Below are 22187 nucleotides of genomic sequence, written 5' to 3'. Positions count from 1 at the left end.
ACAAAAAGAGAAAAGCAGCAGATTTATTTTAGTCCCTGAAATATTTTCCATCTATGTGAACATGTAACAGGAAAACAAGTCAATGTTTCTGTTATAAGACTGAAGGCTTCAGGGCTCTTTCTAACTGCTCTTAAAAGAAAGACTAAAAAGGAAACTAATTAGAAGCGCTGCCCCTGATCTGAAAAAGGTACACACACACGCGATCCAAATTTAGTCTAATCGCGGCATCATCTGATACTTGAATCAAAACTCTATTTTCAACACTCCTCTGGGCTAAATTTAGGTCGTGATGTAAAACGGACAGTCACAAACATAAGACTGCGTTTCTGTTTGAAGTGCCAGTCTGTGGTTGAAAATGGAAACACTGGGACGTTACTGGAGACTTCAGTCATCCAGGAAGTGGGGGTGAGCCGAGTGTGTCCTCTCTGTCCTGTCCCTGCAGCACTTAAGAGGGGGGAATTTGGCACCCGGAGGTGTCACACAAAGTTGTCAAGTCATATGGTATTTTGCAACCAAGCACACACACACACACACACACACACACACACACACACACACACACACACACACACACACACACACACACACACACACACACACACACACACACACACACACACACACACACACACACACACACACACACACACACACACACACACACACACACACACACACACACACACACACACACACATCTCTGTGCTTGATAACAGGCACTGTGACTGACCTAAATGACAAAATTAAATCTGTCCTATGAGAAGAACGACATGCAAAAGGAACATTTGTAAAGTCTTTAATACCACAGTTTCTCTGTGGTGTTTTTGTTTGTTCACATGACGTCACAGGACGATCAGTTCAAAGACTATCTGACAAACGACATCAGGATGAAAGTAGAGCCCGACCGATTAATCGACCAGCTGATAACATCGGCCGATATTAGCACATCAAGTACTGTCTGTATCGGTAAATATGCGCCGATGTTACTAGATTTATTATCCAGTCAAAAAGCATTTTCATTTGAGGACTGTTGAATAACACGAGCAGTTCTCTGTCACCAGCAGAGGGCGCTATACGGATTACTACGACATAATTATACATCTTTTCAAGTGTTTGATAACTGCATACCCAATGAATGTGTATATCTATCTATCTCAACAGATAGAAACACAGATCTAAGAAAGATATCGGCCGATATATCGGTATCAGATTCATGAAAAGTGGAGCAGGAAAAAGGATGGACTTTTCTCATAAGTGGTGAAGTGTGTATTGCCTAATGTGTGACATCTAATATTAAAGTGAAAAAACAGAGCTGTTAGTGAGCCAGGTCCAAACACAGCTGAATAAACGCTGTGCACCGATGTATCCGGGCACAAAACACCAAGAAAACAAGAACAGAAAAGTCATTCAAATATTATGAAGCAACAGTCTAAACATTCATGACAAACATGGAGCAGTGTGTGTGTGTGTGTGTGTGGTGTACACACACACACACACACACACACACACACACACACACACACACACACACACACACACACACACACACACACACAGAGAGAGAGAGCTGCTGCTGCACTTGACACTCCTTGATAAATATCTCGACTGTTGCTAACACCTAGCAGGCTAAGTGACATTTATAAACCTTATTAAAAACTATAAAACATCTCCAGGTGAGTGAGACAACATGGGAGATAAACAGAGAAGCCAAATTAAAAACAGAAATGTCTTTTATTAGCTTCCAGAAACAAACCTCAGCTCCCAGTGTGAGCTTTAACACCAGTGAGCAGAATGACAATAAGTTAGCATGCATTCAAGTGCTGTCGGTATAATCGGAAAATTGAGCTTCCACACTTGGAGAGTTCGTTAAGGCTCTCTCAAGAGGGATAAACAACACTAGAAAAGTTGTAGACATATCTATAAGGCAACACACGATCAAAACAAACACTGGCTTAATGGTGTAAAACGTTATTATTCAACATTTACCGTGTTGTAAGGTTCACTTTTACGTCAACTTGTACATTTAAGCATGCTATACGGTTGTAACAACTAATTGCTGTCCACGTTTATTAAAGTAGCGTTATTCTGAAAAGCAAAATATAAAAACATGTTTTATTTAAGTGTGTCATTGTTTCCACAACACTTCTTTTAGCTCGTACATTAAGCTAAGTTGCAAAAACGACATCTGACACTGAGGAATCCGAGCATTCGAGGAGCACCTAAAAGCACCATTGGCTAACTCGGCTAATATTAGCCCAAGTTGCTAATTTGACAAACCTTTAGGGAAAAGCTTTAAAGTAAAAACACTGAGTTATGTGAGACATTCAGGGTTTACTGTGTAAGCAGAGATATAATAGTTTGTTGTGATAATTAGTTAGCGTCTCCTACTGTTAGCTCACTAGCTGTCCGATAATGGATTCATGGACCGTTAAAGTTTTGAGCTCGCCCCCGCTGCTAGTCGCTAACTTGGGGGTTAGTTTAAGCTAGCAGCGGTCCCTCTCAGCTGGGAGACGCCGAGAGGTGCAGCTGTTTCCACGGGGGGATAACAGCAACCAGAGGGGGGTGGGGGGCCGGGACTCACTCACCGGAGGGTCGGGCCGATACAGTTGGTGTCTGTGCTCTCGATCTCCCGCAGGATTCGCTCGTGTTCGGCGGCTGTCTCCACACTCGTCGCCATCCTGCATGTTGCTCCGGACGGTTCCGAGCTGAGCTGATCCCCGAGCGGAGGCTCCGTGCGTCACTCAGGAGGAACCACACAGGGGTTAGTTTGATGTTCTTACGGGACAGCCCGAGTGGGCGGAGTCTCGCAGTGTTTTAGAGGGACACAAGTGTTTGTTGACATGAGAAATAAAACAATAAAAACATGACAGGAGGAAGTGTTTTCTCCATAATGCTCTGCAAAAAAGAAGAGGAAAAAATAGGAAATATCGAGATATTTGAGAGAAAATGTCGAGAATAAAATGTAAATACAATTTAGAGAATAAAATGTAACTACAATTTAGAGAATAAAATTTAAATACAATTAAGAGAATAAAATTTAAATACAATTTAGAGAATAAAGTCAGAATGTTGATCAAAAACTTTAAATGTTGAGAATAAAGTCAACCATGAAATTTCGTCTGTATTCTTGAGATTGTATTTTAATTTTATTCTCGACAATTTTACATTTTTTATTTTTTTATTTTCCTCATTTATTTTAGAAAAAAATACGAAATATCGAGATGAAAGTGGAAATTTTGAGAGAAAATGTCGAGAATAAAATTAAAATACAATTTAGAGATTAAAGTCAGAATGTTGATTAAAAACTTTAAATGTTGAGAATAAATTTCGTCTGTATTCTGGAGATTTTATTTCAATTTTATTGTCGACATTTCAACTTTTTTTTCTGAACATTTCAATTTCTATTCTCAACAATTTAGATTGTTTTCTGGACGTTTCTATTTTTTTTCTCTACATTTTAACTTTTTTCCTCTGCATTTCAACTTTGTTGTCGACATTTCTATTTATTTCTTGACATTTTAACCTTTATCTCGAAGTGCACTAAAAATCACAAAAGAAACATGAAAACTATATTTTTATTTTTATCCCTCATACTCTAAGGTGATTTTTCTTTTTATAAAAATGTTTTTGTCATGAATTTTGTTATTTTTATTTTTTACGTTTTTATTTATTTAGATATATTTTATTCGTCCTGCTTTATTCCTGTATTTAATTTAACTTAATTATAATTTTTGTTTGTCAGGTCTGTTTTTTTGTCTTGCATTGATAGTGTTACCCTTGTTGGGTATGGTTCTATATCATTTGTTGTCTGGTATTGTACTGTTGTAAAAAAATTGAAAACAATAAAAATGTTGGTCATAAAAAAAAATGTTTTGTCATATTATTTTCTTAATAAAGACAATAAATCAGTACTTATTCCCAATAAACAACATTGTAAAGGTCAAAATGTGGAACATAAACAGCCAGTCACAAACAAACTGTGTCATTGAACTCTCATCTAATTAATTATCGAAATCCGGGTCAAATTAATCGATTAACCGGAAACAAAAAGTGGGCGTGACTGTCCGTTATGGCGTGAATCAAGCTTCCCTTTGTTACTGTGAAATACCTTACAAGACTTCTTCTCAATATTTCAAAATATAAAAACATCTGACTTATTATGATACATTTAAGGTCCAGTTTTGTTAAATTTTTAAGTAATAATAATAAATTGTTTTATTGTTTTTGTGACTATCTTAGACGGTCGGTTTGGCTGTTGCGTTTACATAAAATAAAAATAAATAAAAAGCTTTTATTTTGAAGGCCTAATCGCATTACAACCGGCTTTTATCCTGCGAAATACAGCTTTTTAAACTCCTGCTTCAACCTGCTGTCGGAAGGGAAAGGAGCAAAGAAAAAGTCCAAATGGAGGTAAACTATGATTCTCTTCAGATTTGATCACACCTGATTGAGTAGATGTTCAGAGGAGGGGGTCTCTGTGGTTGTGTTTGTGTGCTGACATGCAGGATGAAAGAAGTGTTTTCTCTGCATGGCTTTGCACACTTTCTCCTCTAGAGGATCAGAGTCCATTAGAAGATAACATGAGGGAGGAAGGGCTGCACGAATGTAGTTTAATGTTGTGTGTGTTGCAGATTAAAGGGGCCCCAATGTGAGCTTCATATCTATGTTGTGGGTTTTACTCTTTATTTCACTCCCTCAAGCCCAAAAAGAAGTTGATCAACTCTGCAGACGGCTGTGTGGACGAGGCTCTCGTTGGCCTGGCGAGGGCCAGCGGGGGCCTCTCTCTGCTGAAGGGCCACAGGGTCGTGCTCCGCTCCGACCTGGACGACCTGAGGGGCAAAGTGGCCCTGCTGTCCGGAGGGGGGTCAGGACACGAGCCGGCACACGGGGGTGAGACTTACAGGCTTTTATAATGTGGGAAAGATTCGATCTGACTGTCTTACATGTTTCTGTGTGTTTCCAGGTTATGTAGGAGCAGGTTTGCTGTCAGCAGCTGTAGCAGGTGGAGTTTTTGCATCTCCTCCTCCTGCCAGCATCCTGGCTGCTATTCTCTCCTTGCACAATGCAGGTAGTGAACACTCTGGGTTTATTATAATGAATGTTCCTTCTTTTATATATGTATTTATTAAAGAAAATCATGATTCCATGTCGTGCAGATTCAATTTAATTGCAAAAAAACCCCTGCATTAACGGGAAAAATGCAATAAATTAAATTAGAATTTATAAGAATTGAATGATATTAAAAAAGTCTCCCTCCTTATACAGGAGCCTCGGGCGTCCTCCTCATTGTGAAGAACTACACCGGCGACCGCCTCAACTTTGGATTGGCCGCGGAGCAGGCCCGCAACCACGGCGTCAGCGTCGACATGGTGATAGTGGCGGACGACTGCGCCTTCAACCAGCCCAGTAAAGCCGGGAGGCGGGGCCTGTGTGGCACCATCTTCATACACAAAGTAAAGTGCAACACAGATCCTTACACACTCCCCATCATGAACGTGTTTTGATTAGATATATATAAGAAAAACCCGTTCCCACCTTCTGCCAGCTCGCGGGGGCCTTAGCAGAAGAAGGCTGCTCATTGGAGCAGATCGTCTCCAAGGTGACGGAGGTTTTGAAGGGGATTGGTGAGTCATTTTTGTTTTTCTACTCACTTAAAGTTTGGTAAAGATGCTGCCATACTTTTCTTCAAACAGTGTGTTGGTGTGTTGATCGCAGGTACACTGGGCGTGAGTCTGTCTCCCTGCAGCGTCCCGGGCTGCCTGCCTTCTTTCGAGCTGCCGCCCGGAGAGATGGAGCTCGGACTGGGTGAGGAATGATGAAGACGTGTACAATAAAAATAGAGAGAGAGAGACAGCAAGTCAGGATAGACTGAGGGAGTGTAGGTGTGAAACTTTTTTACAAAGATTATGTTTAAATGTGATGTAGACCTCTTTTTTTTAATTAAATATAAGGAGGAAGCTATGGCACTTTTCCAGCTATATATGGAAACCCAAATAGTGACAAACCGTCTTTTATCAAATTATATTTAAGCAAGATGGAGGGACATTTGCCCTAGAATAGACGAACAACGGTAGGAGGGAATTGTGGCATTTCTAAGTGTTTTGTTTTACAGGTCGTTTTTTATCTTCTTTAGGAATCCATGGTGAACCCGGGATCAAAAGATCACAGGTGATTCAGATTCAAGCCATTACCGGCCTATAGCAACTATTTAAATCATAAAGTCTGTCCTGTGTAAATGTGTCTCTGAGTCATGACTGTCTACAATGAGGGAGAAGCTCGAGTCCCGCTGGCTGTGTTGTTGTCAGAGCCGTGTTTACATGGACGGGACGGCCGGCTCCTCCCCTTGTGTATAAAAGCTGTTTTAGTCAAGAACTAGAGAGAAGAAGAAGAACATACTCACTGATTATTTGGATGTTAGTAAGAGTTTTTAGATCACGCTCATTCTGTGTTAATTTAAATGCTAATACGAAGCTACAAGCTAACTAAAGAGCGCTAACATTAGCATGCTAACACAACAATGCAGCTCGAGCAAAGGACGATTTTGTCCGCCATTTGCGCTTAATCATGGTGCGTTCTTATTGATAACTCCTTCGTGTGAACGCTAGTTGAGAGGGGGGTTGGAGGTGTGTCGCTGGAGGAGAGCGGAGGCTTCAGTATGGAGGAGGCGTGGCCTAACAGCAGTTTGTTTTGGTTTCATGCTGGAGCTCAGGGGCGACATCTACTGGATCAAAAAGTCGCACATTCTTCCTTTAAATGACTCTTTTTACTCCTCATGTGTTTTTAATGTTGATTTCTAATATTCATCAGGTGGCTTCAGCAGATGAGATTGTAAAGACGATGATTGACCACATTACCAACCCTGACAGCCAATCACATCTGTCCGTTAACTCAGGTTCCTCTAAGTATAAAGTATCATGTCTCCATTTAAAACATTTATCAAGTTTAACTCAAATATCTTGTATTCAAACTCTGTCTTTCTTCTCGCTTACAGGAGACAGCGTTGTGGTGTGCGTGAACAACCTCGGCGCTCTGTCTTGTCTGGAGATGGCGGTGGTTACCAGGGCGACCATCATCTGTCTGGGTAATCTGGTACCCGTTGGTGTTTTCTTCATTAACATCTATTCAATGAATCCAAATCTCCTTTAAATCTTGGGCCTCTAATGAAGATTTTTTTTTGTGTTTTCAGAGAGTCGTGGTGTAGTTGTTGCCAGGGTGATGTCCGGGTCGTTCATGACATCACTGGAGATGGCGGGCGTGTCACTGACACTGATGAAGGCCAACCAGGAAACACTGAGACTGTTTGGTGAGCAAAACTATAAAAAAAAAATCTGTCGCTTCAAGTAAAGATTCACGCTAAGCCTATGTTTAAAAATACTTCACAAAATGTTGAACTTTTCCTTCTAAAGACAAATCTAAAACTAATTTAGAACTAAAATCAAAGTCATGGTGCTTCACAGCTTTTTGAAAATTGAGAACTAAAAAGCGTCCTCACTTGCCTTACGATGCTTAAAACAGTGGTCCTCACAAAGATAGAAAAGTAGGAACAAACACACACATTTCTAACATCCTCTGCCCCGAGTAGATGCTAAGACCGCCGCCCCGGCCTGGCCAAATCTGAGCAGTGTGAGTGTTAGCGGACGCAGCTACATGATCGAACCTCAAGCCATGAGCACACGACCACAGGACGGCACTTATTCTGAAGGTTAGTTTCCAGGCTTACTTAGTCTGATTTGTAATTCTTTGGGTTATATGGAGAATTTGTGTGGCACGACTTGTGAGTGGTTCAGCGACATGAAGTCATTTGTAAGGATTTAAAAAAAAAAAAGTCCAATATTGATGTTTTTTTAAATTATTATTGCCATCTTGTGGCCAACAAAGGAACTGCAGCTAAATTAATTTTAAATACAGTTATGGAAGTTGTTGTTTTCTATTAATCTTTTCTTTTCATGAGGGAAATGTCAGGTTATATTTATTAATGATTTATACAAATCATATTAAAAGTATGTTTTTACTTCTTGCAGGGCCGCTGAGTCCTGTGATGCGTAAAGTGCTGGAGCGGGTTTGCTCCACGCTCTTGGGAAAGCAGGAGGAGCTGAACTCCCTGGACCGAGCTGCTGGAGACGGCGACTGTGGAAACACTCACGCACAAGCCGCTAAAGGTACGAGACGCCGGGCAGCATGAAAAACATTGCACAGGAACGAAGAAGCATTTTTTTTTGATCAGACGTGTGACTTTGTGAAAAATGCTTTGGTCAGCCATTCAGGAGTGGCTCCGGGATCATGTGGTCCCTGGTTGCCCGGGACAACTGTTATCTGTCCTGGCTGGACTGGTGCAGGAGAAGATGGGCGGGTCTTCAGGAGCGGTGTGTTTCACATCCGTTTTTTAAAATCAGCTGTGAATTGACAGTTTAAACAATATTGACTCTGACGTTTACTTCCATGTGTCTTTCAGTTGTACAGTCTGTTCCTGACTGCAGCAGCTGGTCATGTGACCGTGGGGCGGAGCAACGCCGCAGCCTGGGCTAATGCAATGCATGCTGGGACACAGGCCATGAAGAGGTGCGTTGCTGTGTGTCCATCTGTATTTTTTTTAAAATTTTTTATAAATGCCTTTTTTTTTTAAACTGGAAGATTCATTTATTTAAACATTCTGTTAGTTTTTGCATCTCTAGGAGAACAAAGAGAGTAACTTAGACGTAGACTTACAAGATGTTATTTATCCCAGAGGGCAAATCGGTTCCACAGTCCACCCGGACCATGCAAACATTTACAAACAAACAACAGATTGAGTTATCAGAGACACCAAACAAATGACAGTACTGGACAAAGACGAGCGCCGGCACACTGACACCCTCGTGTGGTCTCTTTGGGCAATGACACCCACAAGGGCTTAAATGAAAAGCTCGCTTTCAGGACAACAGCAATAAATAAGTCAATAAATACATAACCAAGACATTGTAGGAGGCAACACCTCATTGTGTTTACGGTGAATAATGTTTAGTTTCTAAAAGAATATAATAAACAAAATAAGATTACTCAAATTTCAAAATAAAGGGTCAGAGTTTACAAGGTGAAAATAATAAAACAAGAACACACTAGCTAGAAAATATAAGTTCTTCTAAGCTCGGTTACTAACCACATAACAGAAGAAATAGTTGCAGTTAAATTGCAGGAAACCACTACAAAGATCCTTTATTGTAACAAACTCGGGTTCTGTCTGTCACTTCTACCAACCGGTTCACAAAGACGCAGGCTGAACTGCAGGTCTAGAAACGAGCTCAACACAAGCAGCAACAACAGGAAGCTGACAAACACCTCAAAGGTCAAAGAGAAGCAGATCTGGTTACGTGGGTTGATATGAATCGAACCTTGTGATGTGATCTGTGTTTCAGATACGGAGGAGCCGACGCTGGAGACAGAACAATGGTGAGAACGTTTTCTGCTGACTTTTCATTTATCTCTTCTGCTTTTAAAAAGTACATCCTGGTTCATCTTTTCTGTTTTCTGTCTAGTTGGACGCTCTGTGTCCTGCTGTGGACGAGCTGATGAAGCTGACCAAAGCGCCCCCTGGTGGCGAGATGGCCGTACTACAGAATGCGGTGGAAGTACGTTAATGTCATTTTCTTTTAGGAACTTGCCACCGCTTGTTGTTTCCATCGTCTCAGAGTTGACTTTTCCCCTCTTTTCTTTTAGAAAGCGTCCTCAGGGGCAGAGTCCACCCGCGGCCTGACAGCGAGGGCGGGGCGAGCCAGCTACATCGCTGCTGAGCGGGTCACCCTGCCCGACCCCGGCGCTGTGGCTGTAGCCGCCATCTTGAAAGTAGTGCTGGAGTCACTCAAGGGATAGAAATAGTCCAACAAGCAGAACCTGAATATTACAGTCTTACTCTATCACAACACCATTATGGCTCAGATTTTAGACTGATTTTACCACTTTACAAAATACTTAAAGATTTAGAAAGATCATTTTCAAACTTATTATAAAGCACAAGAGCAGAAAAGTTGTTTTAAAACTTACCGTAAAATCCAGAATATAAATTGCATCAGTATAAAAGACATCTCCACCCAAAAGTGAAAAAGGTTTTAAATGTCTTCCTTCAGTGTTTGTTGGTGGCGGCTGTACTTGCTGAGCTCAGGTCTCAGCATTTCATACTGGTATAAAGGACACAGCCCACTTTTTGAGATGTAGAACAAGGTGTTAAAAGTGTGACATGTACACCGAATTTTACGGTAAATTACATTTTGGAAAACTGTTAGCAGTGATGAAATAAATATAGTGGATAGAGTAAGTGGTCAAACAAATGAAATGTTGTAAAGACTTGAATAAATAACTTATTCATTTAAAGAATAATGATTGACAATGTTGTTTAATCGTGAACATAACATTCCTTGTAACTTTTAACACAATAAAAGATTTTTGCACTTTAATTTTCATGTTTATTAAGACACTTTTGTGGATCCTTGAAACTAGACTGTCACAGGTTATGATTTTGGACACTCATTTCAAACATGTTTCAAATGGAAAATAGACTTTACTCATATTTTGTAGCGTGAATATCTTAACATTTAACATTCCTGATCAGGAGCAATTGTTTGGTTTTAACTTGCATCTTTCAAGCGATGTTTCAAGTCAAAGTAGTACTCCAACAGTCGAGAAAACTGAAAGAGTAAAGGGTTAAAACTGAAAGAGTCAGTCTTCTAGTTGTAGCTCTGGTTTGGTTTTGTTGGTCGCCTCGTCTCATCGGTATTAAATTTAGCCTGTTTCATAACTAGTTAAGAATACTTTGTAGCGTCTTTTGTGCGACACTGTCACTTTAAGGCTGCAAGAACTACAATCTCAGCAGATGTTTGTGTCTCATTTGTAGTTATGGATATCTCATTACACTCAATAAAAGCCACATTCAACAAACAAGTCCAAATACAAATCTTAATGCTTTTCTGTGTTTTCTAAAAATACTGTTGTGGGGGCAGAGTTGACTCGTGACCTCACGGCGAGAGCGGGGGCGAGCCGGCTACATTGTGGTCACCCTGCCTGCAGGTGCACGCGTCTCGTTTCTTGTCAAATAATCTCTCGTGGAAATGTTTTACATGTCGCATTCAACAGGCAAGTCCAAATAAAAATAAAAAGGCCTGAAAATATCTGCCAATGCAGCGAGAAAGTTGAACTTGATCTCGATCTCTAAATAGTAAATATCTAATTTGAAGACACTCAAGAAGTATAATTTTCTTGTTCATTGGCAGATACTTTGACTTATTACAAGCCAAAATTCAGGCCTTGTTTCTGCTTTTTCTATCTTCAAAGAAGATGTTTATCTGAGCTTGTCAGGTGCGAGTGGCTTAATTTAAAGGAGCAGTATGTATCTCTGACCCCCTAGTGTTTAAAATGGGTACTGCAGTCCAAAGTCAAAACATTGTAGAGAGCTGTCTCCCCCCCCTCCTCTCTAGAGTCCATGCTCACTCAGGTCACCATGTGGTGGACTCTGAAGCTTCAGTGTTTATCCAGCTCTGCATGGGTCTGTAAACCTTTCTGTGTTCTAACCTCTCTCCATTTTTCAAAAGCATCTCCAATATTGATCCTAGTTTGAGCACGTTTCTGCTCGTGGAGCTTATTAGAAACATGCAGAGGCTTTTTAGGTCGGGTACAATCACTTCTATCTGAACCACTTCTCTTACCCACTTCCTGTTGGTTTGACCTGATAACTGCTCTCATATCTGGCAAACCGAGGGGCGTCCAAAATGGCTGTGTGGGGGGAGGGTCTTAAAAGCGCCTACCTTCTCTGCTCCAAACAAATCCAGAGCATTCAGGAGCAGAATCTAAAGTTAGAAGGAGGACATACTGACTGCTGCATTGTTGTCAGAGAAGCACTTCAACATGTTTCCTTAATGTCTGATCAGGTAGTAAGATACCTTTATCATTTCAGTCAGTAGATATCTTACAGACTGCTCCTTTAAGTGTAATGAGATATTTGTGACTGGGTTTTTTACAGTGTTTAAATCAGGTGCTTTACCATAAATGTGATATAAAGTAAAATGAATGCATGAAGCTTTACAGAAGTCAGATTATCTGTGTTTTCTAAATACACTAAGACATGTGTTTCTTCATTATGTTATCTATCTTTGTTAATGATTAAAACAGCTGAAGACACACTTTCTTTTCTTCCTTTAGCTTTCATTTCTCTCGCTCTTTATATCTGATAAACCCTTCAACAACTTCCTGACACTTTGTTTTTTTCAGACTTTGAACACGCCTACACATTCACACACATGAGCAACCCGCTGCGGTACGAAGGCTTGCTTTCAGTTTTAGCTGCACAGCTGTACACAGAGAGCACGGAGAAGGTAATTCCTTTCTTGTTTTTAAATGTGTGTGTGTGTTTAAAGGGATACACTTTGAAATCCCAACAGTGGCAGTGTGGTATGAAGAGTGAGAGTGTTTCATAAAAACACTGTGTGTGTCATGGGAGGAAGAATCTCTGAGAAACCTGATTGATGCAGCACACAACAGGTTGGTAAGAGAACTAATAAACACAGAGCAGTGTGCTAAAGTTCAGAGTACAGTCACCATGCGGCAGTAAGTGAATTGTATCTGATATAAATAAGACTGTTGGCACGAAACCAAAAACAGATAGCGTGTGTCGTAGCTTTGAAAAAGCAAAAATCAATTTTAAAGCAAAGAACTTCAGCATTTTTTTAAATATGTTCCCGTCAAGCCAGTGGTTCACAAAGTTGGGAGCGACCAAGAAGGGCTCACAAGATGCCTTCCAAAAAACTAGAAAGTGCAAAATCATTTAAAAAGTTTCACAGGCTGAAATAAAACTGCAAGAGGAAGTGAAACAGAATAATTAAAAAGTAAAGTTTGCACATGACAGCAACAATGTCTGCTGCCTTCTCGCCAGGACAATTAGATGAGAATATCAATACCACTACTGTGTGTAAACATTTATTTTATTATTTTTATTATTATTATTTTTTAAATTTAAATTTAAATTTTATTTTATTTTATTATTATTATTATTATTATATTATTATTATTATTGTTTTTTATTCAATTATTATTATTTTAATTCAATTATTATTATTATTTTTTTTTTATTCAATTATTATTATTATTATTTTTTATTCAATTATTATTATTATTTTTTTTGCATTGTTAAGGAGAGCTTGGAACACAAACATTTCCTTGCCAGCTATGACTGCTTTGCCTGTTATGTTGTGCATTTGACTAATAAAGATAACTTGAACTTGAACTTATGAAGCCACAGCTGCGGCATGGTTAGCTTAGCTTAGCATAAAGCCAAAGTCAGGTTTAATTTGTCACTTGACCCGTATACAAGTAGACAGTGAGATTAAATGTTCTTCCTCTAGGAACCGGGGTGCTACATTAGAAATTTGAGAATGAACAGGTAGAGAATGGGGTTGAGTGTGACGAGAGGAACAGTAGGCCAATAAGTGGAATAAACAGTCGACGTGGCAGAGACGAGCAGCGGCTGATCTCAGCTGTCATTAAGACATTAAACTTTGTTAATCAGAGTGATATATATATATATATATTCATTACATCTTCTCTGTAATGTTCTGATTTACCCACAGTAAACCACAATCGACCGTGTTTTTCTCTTTTCCCTGACAGTTGTTCACACAGGAAATGACTGCGTTCATGCTCTTACTCACCCACCTGCTAACTAGAAAAATAACAAGCTCGAGCCTCCTGTTGCCACGGTGACAATGTACACACGATTCCGGGAAGCTAACCTGTCATTGTCATACTGCTGAAGCATCTGTTTTCTGCATCCTTTCTCACACTTGTTTATCTGATTGTTTTTTTTTTTTTACTTTAAGCTGGTTTGACTCCGTGTCAGGTTCAAACGGACGTTCCTAAAATTATTTTTTATTTATTGAAGCTCTTTGGTTCTTTGTGTTGTTTCAGATGGAGTTCGCCTGCAGTCATGTTGTGTGTCATTGGAGGCCTGATGGAGAAGGTGAGCGCAAAGATCAAGTTGTGAGCGATGCATTTCTATGACAATATACTTTGTACAGTCCAGTTGTTCCCCCCTCAGTCCCTCTGGACCAACACCATAAAGAAGTGATACTCAGTCACTTCCTATGTATAATATAAAGGTTTCATGAAGTGTAATGTAACTACACTGTTGTTTTTCTGTCTCAGCTGTTCCTCAAATTCTCAAGAGTATTGCAGCGAAATAACAGGAAAACATATTAAGGGGTAACATTGGTCTGGGGGGGGGCGGGCCTCATATCTTTTTAATCACTACTAAAAAACTTTGCTTAACGTCAGTTGATACGTATATTGCAAAGCAAATAAGTAAATTTCTCTAAAACGCGTGTTGTCAGTTTTTAAAAGGTTTTAAATTAAGTGATTTATTTTATCATTTTCATGGTTAGAAATCTTTTTGATTTTTGGGGAAAAATTGTCCTGAGAAAATAAATCGATGCTGTCAATCGATTAAAGAAGTTAATATGATTAATTACAGGCTTTCTGAAGTTATTGCAAAGAGTCACATATATGGATGATATGTGAAGTAATGTATTACAGGTGGATTTACTGCATAACCCTTCACTAGCTGCCCATATCTCACGTCCACATTTTCATTTTACTCTGTTCTTCAACTTTTTTAGGAGTTAATTCATGTTTTAACCCCTCCCCCTCCCCCGCTCCCTGTACCTCTTCTCTCTGTTTGCCTCGCCTCTCTTTCATTTTGTCTCTTTCCTGTTTCATTAGTTTTAAAAGTGTAGTTTCTCATCCACGCCGACCAGTTTTTACAAGACATGAGAAGTGTGTAGAGGAAGCTTCTGAAACAGCGACAGGTGCATGAGTTATATTCAACGGAAAATATTGCACATCAAAATATGTAGCCTATTTATAGACGTACCTTAGTGTTTGTGTTTCTGAGTAAAGGCAGTAGGGCACAGACGACTGTCCCATATCATGTCTATCTCGAGCACGTTAGAGATGAAGAGATAAAAATCAATCATTTTTTGCATTTTTTTTGTCAAGTTTACGAATCTGATGTCAGAGAGTATGTATGTGGTTAAAATGGGATGGGATGAGCAAAAGGTCAAAACCTGGAAAAAGCATTTGTATTTCGTCTTTATGTTATTCTATTGATATTTCTTTCTTTCTTTCTTTCTTTTTTTTTGTTTAGGTCCAGTTCCTCCTCCGCTGCCTCCTCGTCGCCTCAGAAAACCTCGTCCTACATCTCTGCCCCTCCCCCCTCTCCCCTCCTTTCATCCTTCACCTGGTCCTCCCTCCCTCCCCCCCCCTCCTCCTCCTCCTCCCGTCCCACCCAGAGGTGAGCTTCGCGTCCTCCTATTCGCCCGCACACGATCGGTTCAGAGAAGTATTTCATGTTGTCATTTCTCCTGTCATGAATAGCAGGTGACAAGCAGGAAGGAGAGAGCAGGCTGACGGCCAACGTCAACGTCGTCTCCCTCGGCGTTGGAAAAATGGTCGACATCAGCCAAGGTTCACACAGACACGCATAAAGACAAACCTGTTTCATTGTTGTTGTTGTTTTTAAACTATTTTTCTCTGGTGTTTAACAGCCTCAGGCCTGGAGTGTTTCCAGAGCCCAGTGATTTGTGGGAAATGCAGTGCTGCCTTATCATGTCTGAGTTCTATTCAGAGGAATGTAAGTGCTCGCTTTGCAGTAATGTAGTGCTTTGGATTATCCGTTCAAATCAAGCATGCCCTTCCTTTCCTCTCATTTAGGTTTGGGTGTGCGAGTTCTGTGGACACGCCAACAGCGTAACCAACGGTGTGAAAGCGTGTGTCGGTCTGCGCGCAGGCGTGCACAGCGACGACATTTACCTGTCCAGTCAGAGCGACGATGACTACCAGAACCTGGAAGACACACTGGTGGTGTTTTGCGTGGACATTTCTGGCAGCATGAGTGTCACGACAGAGGTGTGTGTACAGAAGCATGAACGGAGGATGCACGCCCAAAGTCCTTTATTTGGACAAGACGTAAAAAGGGAAGCGGAGGTATTTGTTAACAAACACCGAGGTTTGTTTTAGAGCTGTAAATGTTTTAAAGGCTAAATTTGGTTTTGAATAAGCAATAATCCAAGGTGTCAATCAGCGGTAACAGCCACCTTAGCTGGACAGATAAACATTATCAAACAGCAACAGTTTGATTGGACTAAACTACAAAATCACCAAAAGAGGACATTTAGTAATAAAGGCTGTCAGCATTAACGAGGTTAAAGTCTTAACCTTTTCCTGTGATTAAGAAAATGTTAAAACTTCGATCGACCTATTTTTTAAAATCAAAACAGGCAAAAGAAAATGCATAATAGTGGACTTTCAAAACTACTTAAAGGCTTTATATGTGATTTTTTGATCCAGCAGATGTCGCCCTTGAGCACCAGCATGAAACCAAAACAACTCGCGGTGCATTGTTGTGTTAGCATGCTAATGCTAGCGATCTTTATTATGCTCGTATCTTCACACTGCATGTAAATTTACCTGAAATGAGCGTGATCTAGAAACACAGTTAAGCAGTGAGTACAGTATGTTATTCTTCTTTTCTCTAGTCCCTCAATTAAACAACTTTTATACACGAGGGGAGGAGTCAGCCGGCCGTCCGGGCGATGTAAACAAAGTGAAGATAGGACTCTGAAAACTCTGAAAACATCACAGACAGTGGGACTCGGGTGTTACACCCATTGTAGACAGTCATGACTCACAGAGTTATTTTCAGAGGATATACTTGATTTATATTATATTAAGTGTGAAAAATATAAAGACTTTAAAATTAAGTAAATACATATTTCATGTTGTTTTCTTTTCCTAACATGTTTGCTCCACTTTAGGTTACAACAAGCAGTGGAACAGCACACATATCCAGACTACAGGTAAGACGCTGAAGGGAACATCTTTTTACACATTCTTCTATAAATTTTGGACATTTACTAAATTCCTAAGCGAACGTACATCCATGCATTTTATTGACTACATAATCCTGCGATGGAGAGTAAATCTTTTGTGTTTTCTCAAAATCTTGATATCTATCCTAATCAGGTTTTTTTGCTCTGGCTTTACCTTCTCTGTCCTCGCTCACTTAGGAATAACAATGCTGGTTTTCTTGCTAAGATTAAGTCGTTATCACAACAACAAAAAAACACGTTAACCATTGATGTTATCCCAGGACAACGAGATAAATAAGTTGAGATCTCAAGAAAACACACAAAATTGACTCGTTATGTTGGGAAATGAAGTTGTATAAAATGTATTAACGAGATGGTATTAAAGTTTGTACCTTGCTGGCTGTTTCCCCCCCGCAGAGTATGCAAGATGCCCTCCAGCGGGCTCTAACATCCCTGCTGCAGCAGTCCCCCCACAGGAGGGTGGCCCTGGTCACGTTCAACGATGATGTAGGAGAAGTCATTTCATGAATTTTAAAAATGAAGTTTGTCCGTCCTTCCATGTAGGGAAGTGTTTTTATAAATATGAAGACACTAGACGAGTCAAACACTTCTTCATGAACACTCCGTCCCTGTGTTTGGTGTTTTTATTTCCTTTTCTAACATTTGGATCATATGCTGGCAGTGAAAAGCATCAGGTGTAAAAAGTTATTGTTTTGTGAAAAATATCTTAAAATGACTGTAGGTAAGATTTTCCAATTGGAGCTCTAGAGGTTACCAATGATCCTCTTACTTCTTCTAACCCATTGTTCTCTTACAGGTTGTAATATACGGTGATGGCACTAGCACTCCTCTCGCTCTCAGGGATTGGGCATTGGTTGACTACGACCATATATGGCAACAGAGTGTGGCTTATAGCATCCCGCATTGTATTGCTGAGACCTACAACCAACTCATGCAGAGAGTCCAGGAGTAAGAGTTTGTTTTCTGTGTGTGGAGCAAAAATGACAGAATGAATGTTTCGTACACCCTGAAACCTGAAAATGTTTAAGAAGTTCAAACTTTGTTTCAATGTACATTTCTGCAACACAGCCTCAGTGAAAATGGGGCTACGTGCCTTGGCCCTGCCATGTTAGCCTCGGTGGCTATGGCATCGAGGTACCCTGGATCAAAGGTGTGTAAGTGAATAATAAGGAATCAACTGTTTTACATTTTTGGAAAATTAGTTTTTCTGTCAAAGAGGTGAAGATTGAGACAAATCTATTATTCTTTAAATTTAAAAGGTTACTTTTTTGAGTCCTTTTGCCAAGGTTTTCAGGCAATATTTGTACACTATAGATTTAGTGCCATTAAGACAAATTAGATATAATCTGTCAAACTTTTCCCACCAGTGTTTTCTGTTTTGCAGGTGATTTTGTGTACTGACGGCAAAGCCAACATTGGACTGGGTGAAATGGAGCAATCGCCCTCTCTGTCCTCCTCTTCCATTCATTCTTATTTCTACAGGAAACTGTCTCTACAGGCTGCTGATAGTGGGTGAGGACGCACATACATGTACTCACAGTGGTTTACTTAGATAGACTGACAGATGTTCAGGTAAAGTCGTATGAAATCAAGACGTCAAAAATTGTTAAAGATGTTCCTTTTTTTCTCTTCAAGAGTCATTATATCAGTGATGACTTTTGAAGGTACAGATTGTCGCTTGGCTGACATTGGGAGACTTGCAGACACTACTGGAGGAAGGGTGAGACTCACATATTGTTGTACGGGCCATTACTACAGTAGCACTGAAAACCATATTAACCATATTAAATGCAGGTGAAATGCATGTGAAATATCCAGGGTCATCTTAACAACCACACTGTAGGCAGATTGAAAAGCATGCCTCCTCTAAAAACGTGAAGACTTTGTGGGCATAGCAACAAGTTTTCAACAAGTATCTCCTTTTAGATATTCATGGTGTTGCGCTTGTTTTTTTTTTTTTGCCAAACATAGGTTCAAGTAACAATTTGTAGTTGACTTTTTCCAGAGATGGAAAATGGTCAGATAAAGTCCAAAGTTTTGACCATCTGAAAGTTGTCGGGGGATGGGATTCCTAAACACCAGCTATGAAATTAAGTCAAACTTCTCTGAGATTGCTCATCTCTTACTGAAAACCATATTAAATGCAGGTGAAATGCATGTGAATTATCCAGGGTCATTGGGATATCGAGTTGGTTTATAGAAAATAAATGACCCTGTTTTTATGTTCAACCTTTTCAGAATACAAATATCTTAACAAACACACTATAGGCGCAGATTGAAAAGCATGCCTCCTCTAAAAAAGTGAAGACTTTGTGGGGATAGCAACAAGTTTTCAACAAGTATCTCCTTTTAGATATTTGCCAAACATAGGTTCAAGTAGCAATTTGTAGTTGACTTTTTCCAGAGAGGGAAAATGGTCAGATAAAGTCTACAGTTTTGACCATCTGAAAGTTGTCGGGGGATGGGATTCCTAAAGACCAGCTATGAAATGAATGTATTTGACTCTACATTCATAGCATAGCCAAGTGAGATGTGTTAAAAAATATGAATTGTGTGTGATAGAAGCATTAAAGTCTGTATGTTAATGGTATTAATCAATAAACATGACTAGTAACAGTAACGTGTTTCATGTCCTGAGCAGGTGAATATGGTGAGCGTCGGTACTGTTGCAACTGAGATCCAGTCGGCCTCCAATGACAATGTTGTTGTAACAGGAGTCATGGCAACCCTACTCGCTCCTGATGGGATGTAAGTGAAGTCTGACAGTAAGAAAAAAAGTAACAAGACATTTTAAATTTGTTTTTTTATGTCTACCTACCAATGACAAGAACAAAGACATCAAGATAATCCACGTCGCAAATCTAAGATTTATATAATACTTATTTAAAACGGGCCAAGATATTTAAAACCCCTTTCTTTGTTTGTGTATGTATATAAGTGTATTCACTCTCTACCCTCTGTAGGTACTTTCCATATGAGGATGAAAACAATCACAAAGTAGTGAGAGATATAGGGAATGTGACTAAGGGACTAGAGATCACCATTCAGTTTGCTGTAAAACCAGAGTTAATGGAGGGTAAGACCTTTAATGTCTAATCTGAATAAATGTTGCCACTTCCCACAATGTGAGAAGTTAGTGTTTAAAATAACATTTTATTAAGATATGATGTGTTTGACAGTTTTTCTACAGAAGAGCACTCTTCCATTCCAAGTCCAGCTGAGCTTCAAGACCAGAGATCAACAAAAAGTCACTCGCATCATCACAGAACAGCGACCGGTTACTACGTTCAGGTAAAGACAATAAACATGGAGACTGAATTGATAGAAAAATTGTTGCGGTTCACATCAAAGTGTTTCGATTCTCAGTCATGTTCACATATTTTGACGACATTCTCGTTCAACTTAAAGTCGGATCCAGGCTGGGAACCTCAACACCGCAGTGCTTGGTGTCCATTGTGCTCAACTCTGTGCCAGACTAACCATGGACGGCCGAGTGCAGGAAGCACAGAGGCAACTTAAAGCACATCAAGTCTTGCTCAGTCAAATCAGGTATGACACGCTGAAATCAGAACTCCCTCTGGCTGCTGAGCCTACTTCACACACACGTTCCCATTTACGTGACGATCTGGGGACCCAGACAGTCTTTGCCGCGTTATCGGGACCATGACTCAGTCTTTTTGTTTGAATTTGTGCATTTGTGTCAACTTGCAAGAAAAGTATAGTTGACATGATTTTAAGAAAAGTTAATTTAATTTAGCTTTTGCACTAAATTTAACATTGCTGTTATGACAAACCCAATCTACGCAAATGTGCAGCTTTGTAATTCATTAATTTATAAGAATGGAGATATAAAGATATTTAAAAAAGAATTAAAGGAAAATGGTCAAATGAATAAAAATTTAAGAATGTACAGATATAAGGTCTTATTCACATGCATTTCTATTAACATCACATACCGGGTGAATATTTGAATCATTTCAAAATAAGACTGAAAGATTGAAATATAGTTTTGTGAAAAATTAGGAAGTGGGTTTTGTTGTTTCTGGTATTAAACTTCATTTTGCTGTACTATAGTAAGCAGAGGCCAATCGAACAGGAGGAGAATATCTACAGCAACTGGATGGACACCATGACAATCATCTGTGATGACATCACAACAGAATCTCAGGTTATCTTCTAACTTGATTTAGAGTTCTTAGAAAATGGAGTAAATAAATTAATAAAAATAAATTCTCTGTTACATTGATTTTTTTTTTTACCCCGCAGACTCTTTCTGATGAAGCAGCTAACGTAATGTACCAGATGAAGAGAGCAAGCAGTGTTAACAACGATACAAGTGAGATCCAGAAGAACACTATGAAGAAGAAAAAGAAGGCCCTGATGGAATGAATGTGCAGACATTATAAATCCATCCTTAGTCAAGTAGTTTTTGAACTTAAAGGCAGGGTTGGTCATTTTCCTCCAGATCCACTTTTTAAGATTCTGGTGTAAATTGTCTTTAGGTCCTGACAGAAATTAATAACTCATGTTCAAGGAACAAAGAAGATCCTTCATCTGTATCAGTTTGTAAGTCTGTAAAAACTTCGACCAATGTCTGCCACGAGGTACCAATCTGACGAACCAATCAGACGCCTCCCTGCTCGTTCTTTACCTCATTCATGCACGAGCCCACACTCAAAGCATGAGCTGAGGTCCGCTTCTGGACCAACGGCGCTTGTGCATACAGGTAAGTGAGGGGGCGTGGCTTTTGAGGGAGCACAGAGGGGAGGGGGTGCAGACAGAGCACTGAGGGTGCTGATTTCAAAATCATGCTAGTTTTTTAAATGACCAACCCTGCCTTTAACTTATCAAAATTGGACCAACCACAATTTTGTCTGAGTTCTTTTTTTTCACTGGATGATTAAAATGAACTGACAACAAGATCGAAACTGTTTCATTTTGTATCGAATCAATTCTTTCTTATGTCAATTTTTTTCTGCATTTTTATTTTGTTGTGTACCAACAAACATTTTCTTATGAGGACTCCGTAGCACTCCAATTATTCTTGGAACGCAAAGTTACTTCCTTATGAGAACACCTGTAGGGGGGTGGATTATGTGAAGACAGATAAAAAGATGAACGCATAGACGTCCACTCTGTTAAATATGATCTAAATCTAGAATGCTTTACCTCTTGTAACAGTAGATGTGAAACTAATTCACAATGATTCTTGTTTCAGTTGTATTTGTTCAGACAAAGATGAGTTCAGTCTCTAGACTAAGCTTGTTCTAAAAGCATTTTTGT

General features: G+C 39.6%; 3 protein-coding genes across 7 annotated transcripts in view; 2 read left to right on the top strand and 1 right to left on the bottom strand.

The window, feature by feature from the left end:
• Positions 1–2759, bottom strand: part of exoc6b (exocyst complex component 6B) — an 83134-nt gene extending 80375 nt beyond the window's left edge. For 2 of the 3 annotated variants that reach the window (XM_061032056.1, XM_061032058.1), the window contains exon 1: positions 2586–2759. In XM_061032056.1, coding sequence (XP_060888039.1) covers positions 2586–2677 — 92 coding nt within the window. In that variant the 5' untranslated portion in view covers positions 2678–2759. The remainder of the gene's footprint in view (positions 1–2585) is intronic. The other variant, XM_061032059.1, reaches the window with a different exon arrangement.
• A 1569-nt stretch (positions 2760–4328) lies between these two features.
• tkfc (triokinase/FMN cyclase) lies at positions 4329–9930 on the top strand. Of its 2 annotated transcripts, XM_061032063.1 has the most exons (17): positions 4329–4410; positions 4701–4890; positions 4964–5068; positions 5266–5453; positions 5546–5624; positions 5716–5805; positions 6134–6168; positions 6808–6892; positions 6992–7081; positions 7187–7303; positions 7583–7702; positions 8022–8159; positions 8257–8363; positions 8453–8559; positions 9393–9426; positions 9513–9605; positions 9694–9930. In XM_061032063.1, the coding sequence occupies exons 1-17, from the start codon at positions 4405–4407 to the stop codon at positions 9844–9846; spliced, it is 1737 nt and encodes a 578-aa protein (XP_060888046.1). In that variant the 5' UTR covers positions 4329–4404; the 3' UTR covers positions 9847–9930. The 2 variants fall into 2 exon arrangements, with proteins under 2 accessions (XP_060888046.1, XP_060888045.1); XM_061032062.1 differs by having other exon boundaries at positions 6808–7081.
• Positions 9931–12214: 2284 nt separating this feature from the next.
• Positions 12215–21826, top strand: si:dkey-9k7.3 (circularly permutated Ras protein 1). Of its 2 annotated transcripts, none has more exons than XM_061032061.1 (18): positions 12215–12338; positions 13927–13978; positions 15167–15307; positions 15394–15480; positions 15561–15646; positions 15727–15921; positions 16830–16871; positions 17301–17390; positions 17701–17852; positions 17973–18054; positions 18289–18416; positions 18540–18624; positions 19546–19652; positions 19868–19980; positions 20084–20195; positions 20313–20453; positions 20979–21072; positions 21171–21826. In XM_061032061.1, the coding sequence occupies exons 1-18, from the start codon at positions 12264–12266 to the stop codon at positions 21291–21293; spliced, it is 1905 nt and encodes a 634-aa protein (XP_060888044.1). In that variant the 5' UTR covers positions 12215–12263; the 3' UTR covers positions 21294–21826. The 2 variants fall into 2 exon arrangements, with proteins under 2 accessions (XP_060888044.1, XP_060888043.1); XM_061032060.1 differs by having other exon boundaries at positions 15161–15307.
• The last annotated feature ends 361 nt before the right edge of the window (positions 21827–22187 follow it).

Source organism: Labrus mixtus, chromosome 23 (genome assembly GCF_963584025.1).
Source record: "Labrus mixtus chromosome 23, fLabMix1.1, whole genome shotgun sequence".
Taxonomy (NCBI): Eukaryota; Metazoa; Chordata; class Actinopteri; order Labriformes; family Labridae; genus Labrus; species Labrus mixtus.
The sequence above is the reverse complement of the archived record's forward strand: the minus strand, read 5'-3'. Positions and strand labels throughout refer to the sequence as shown.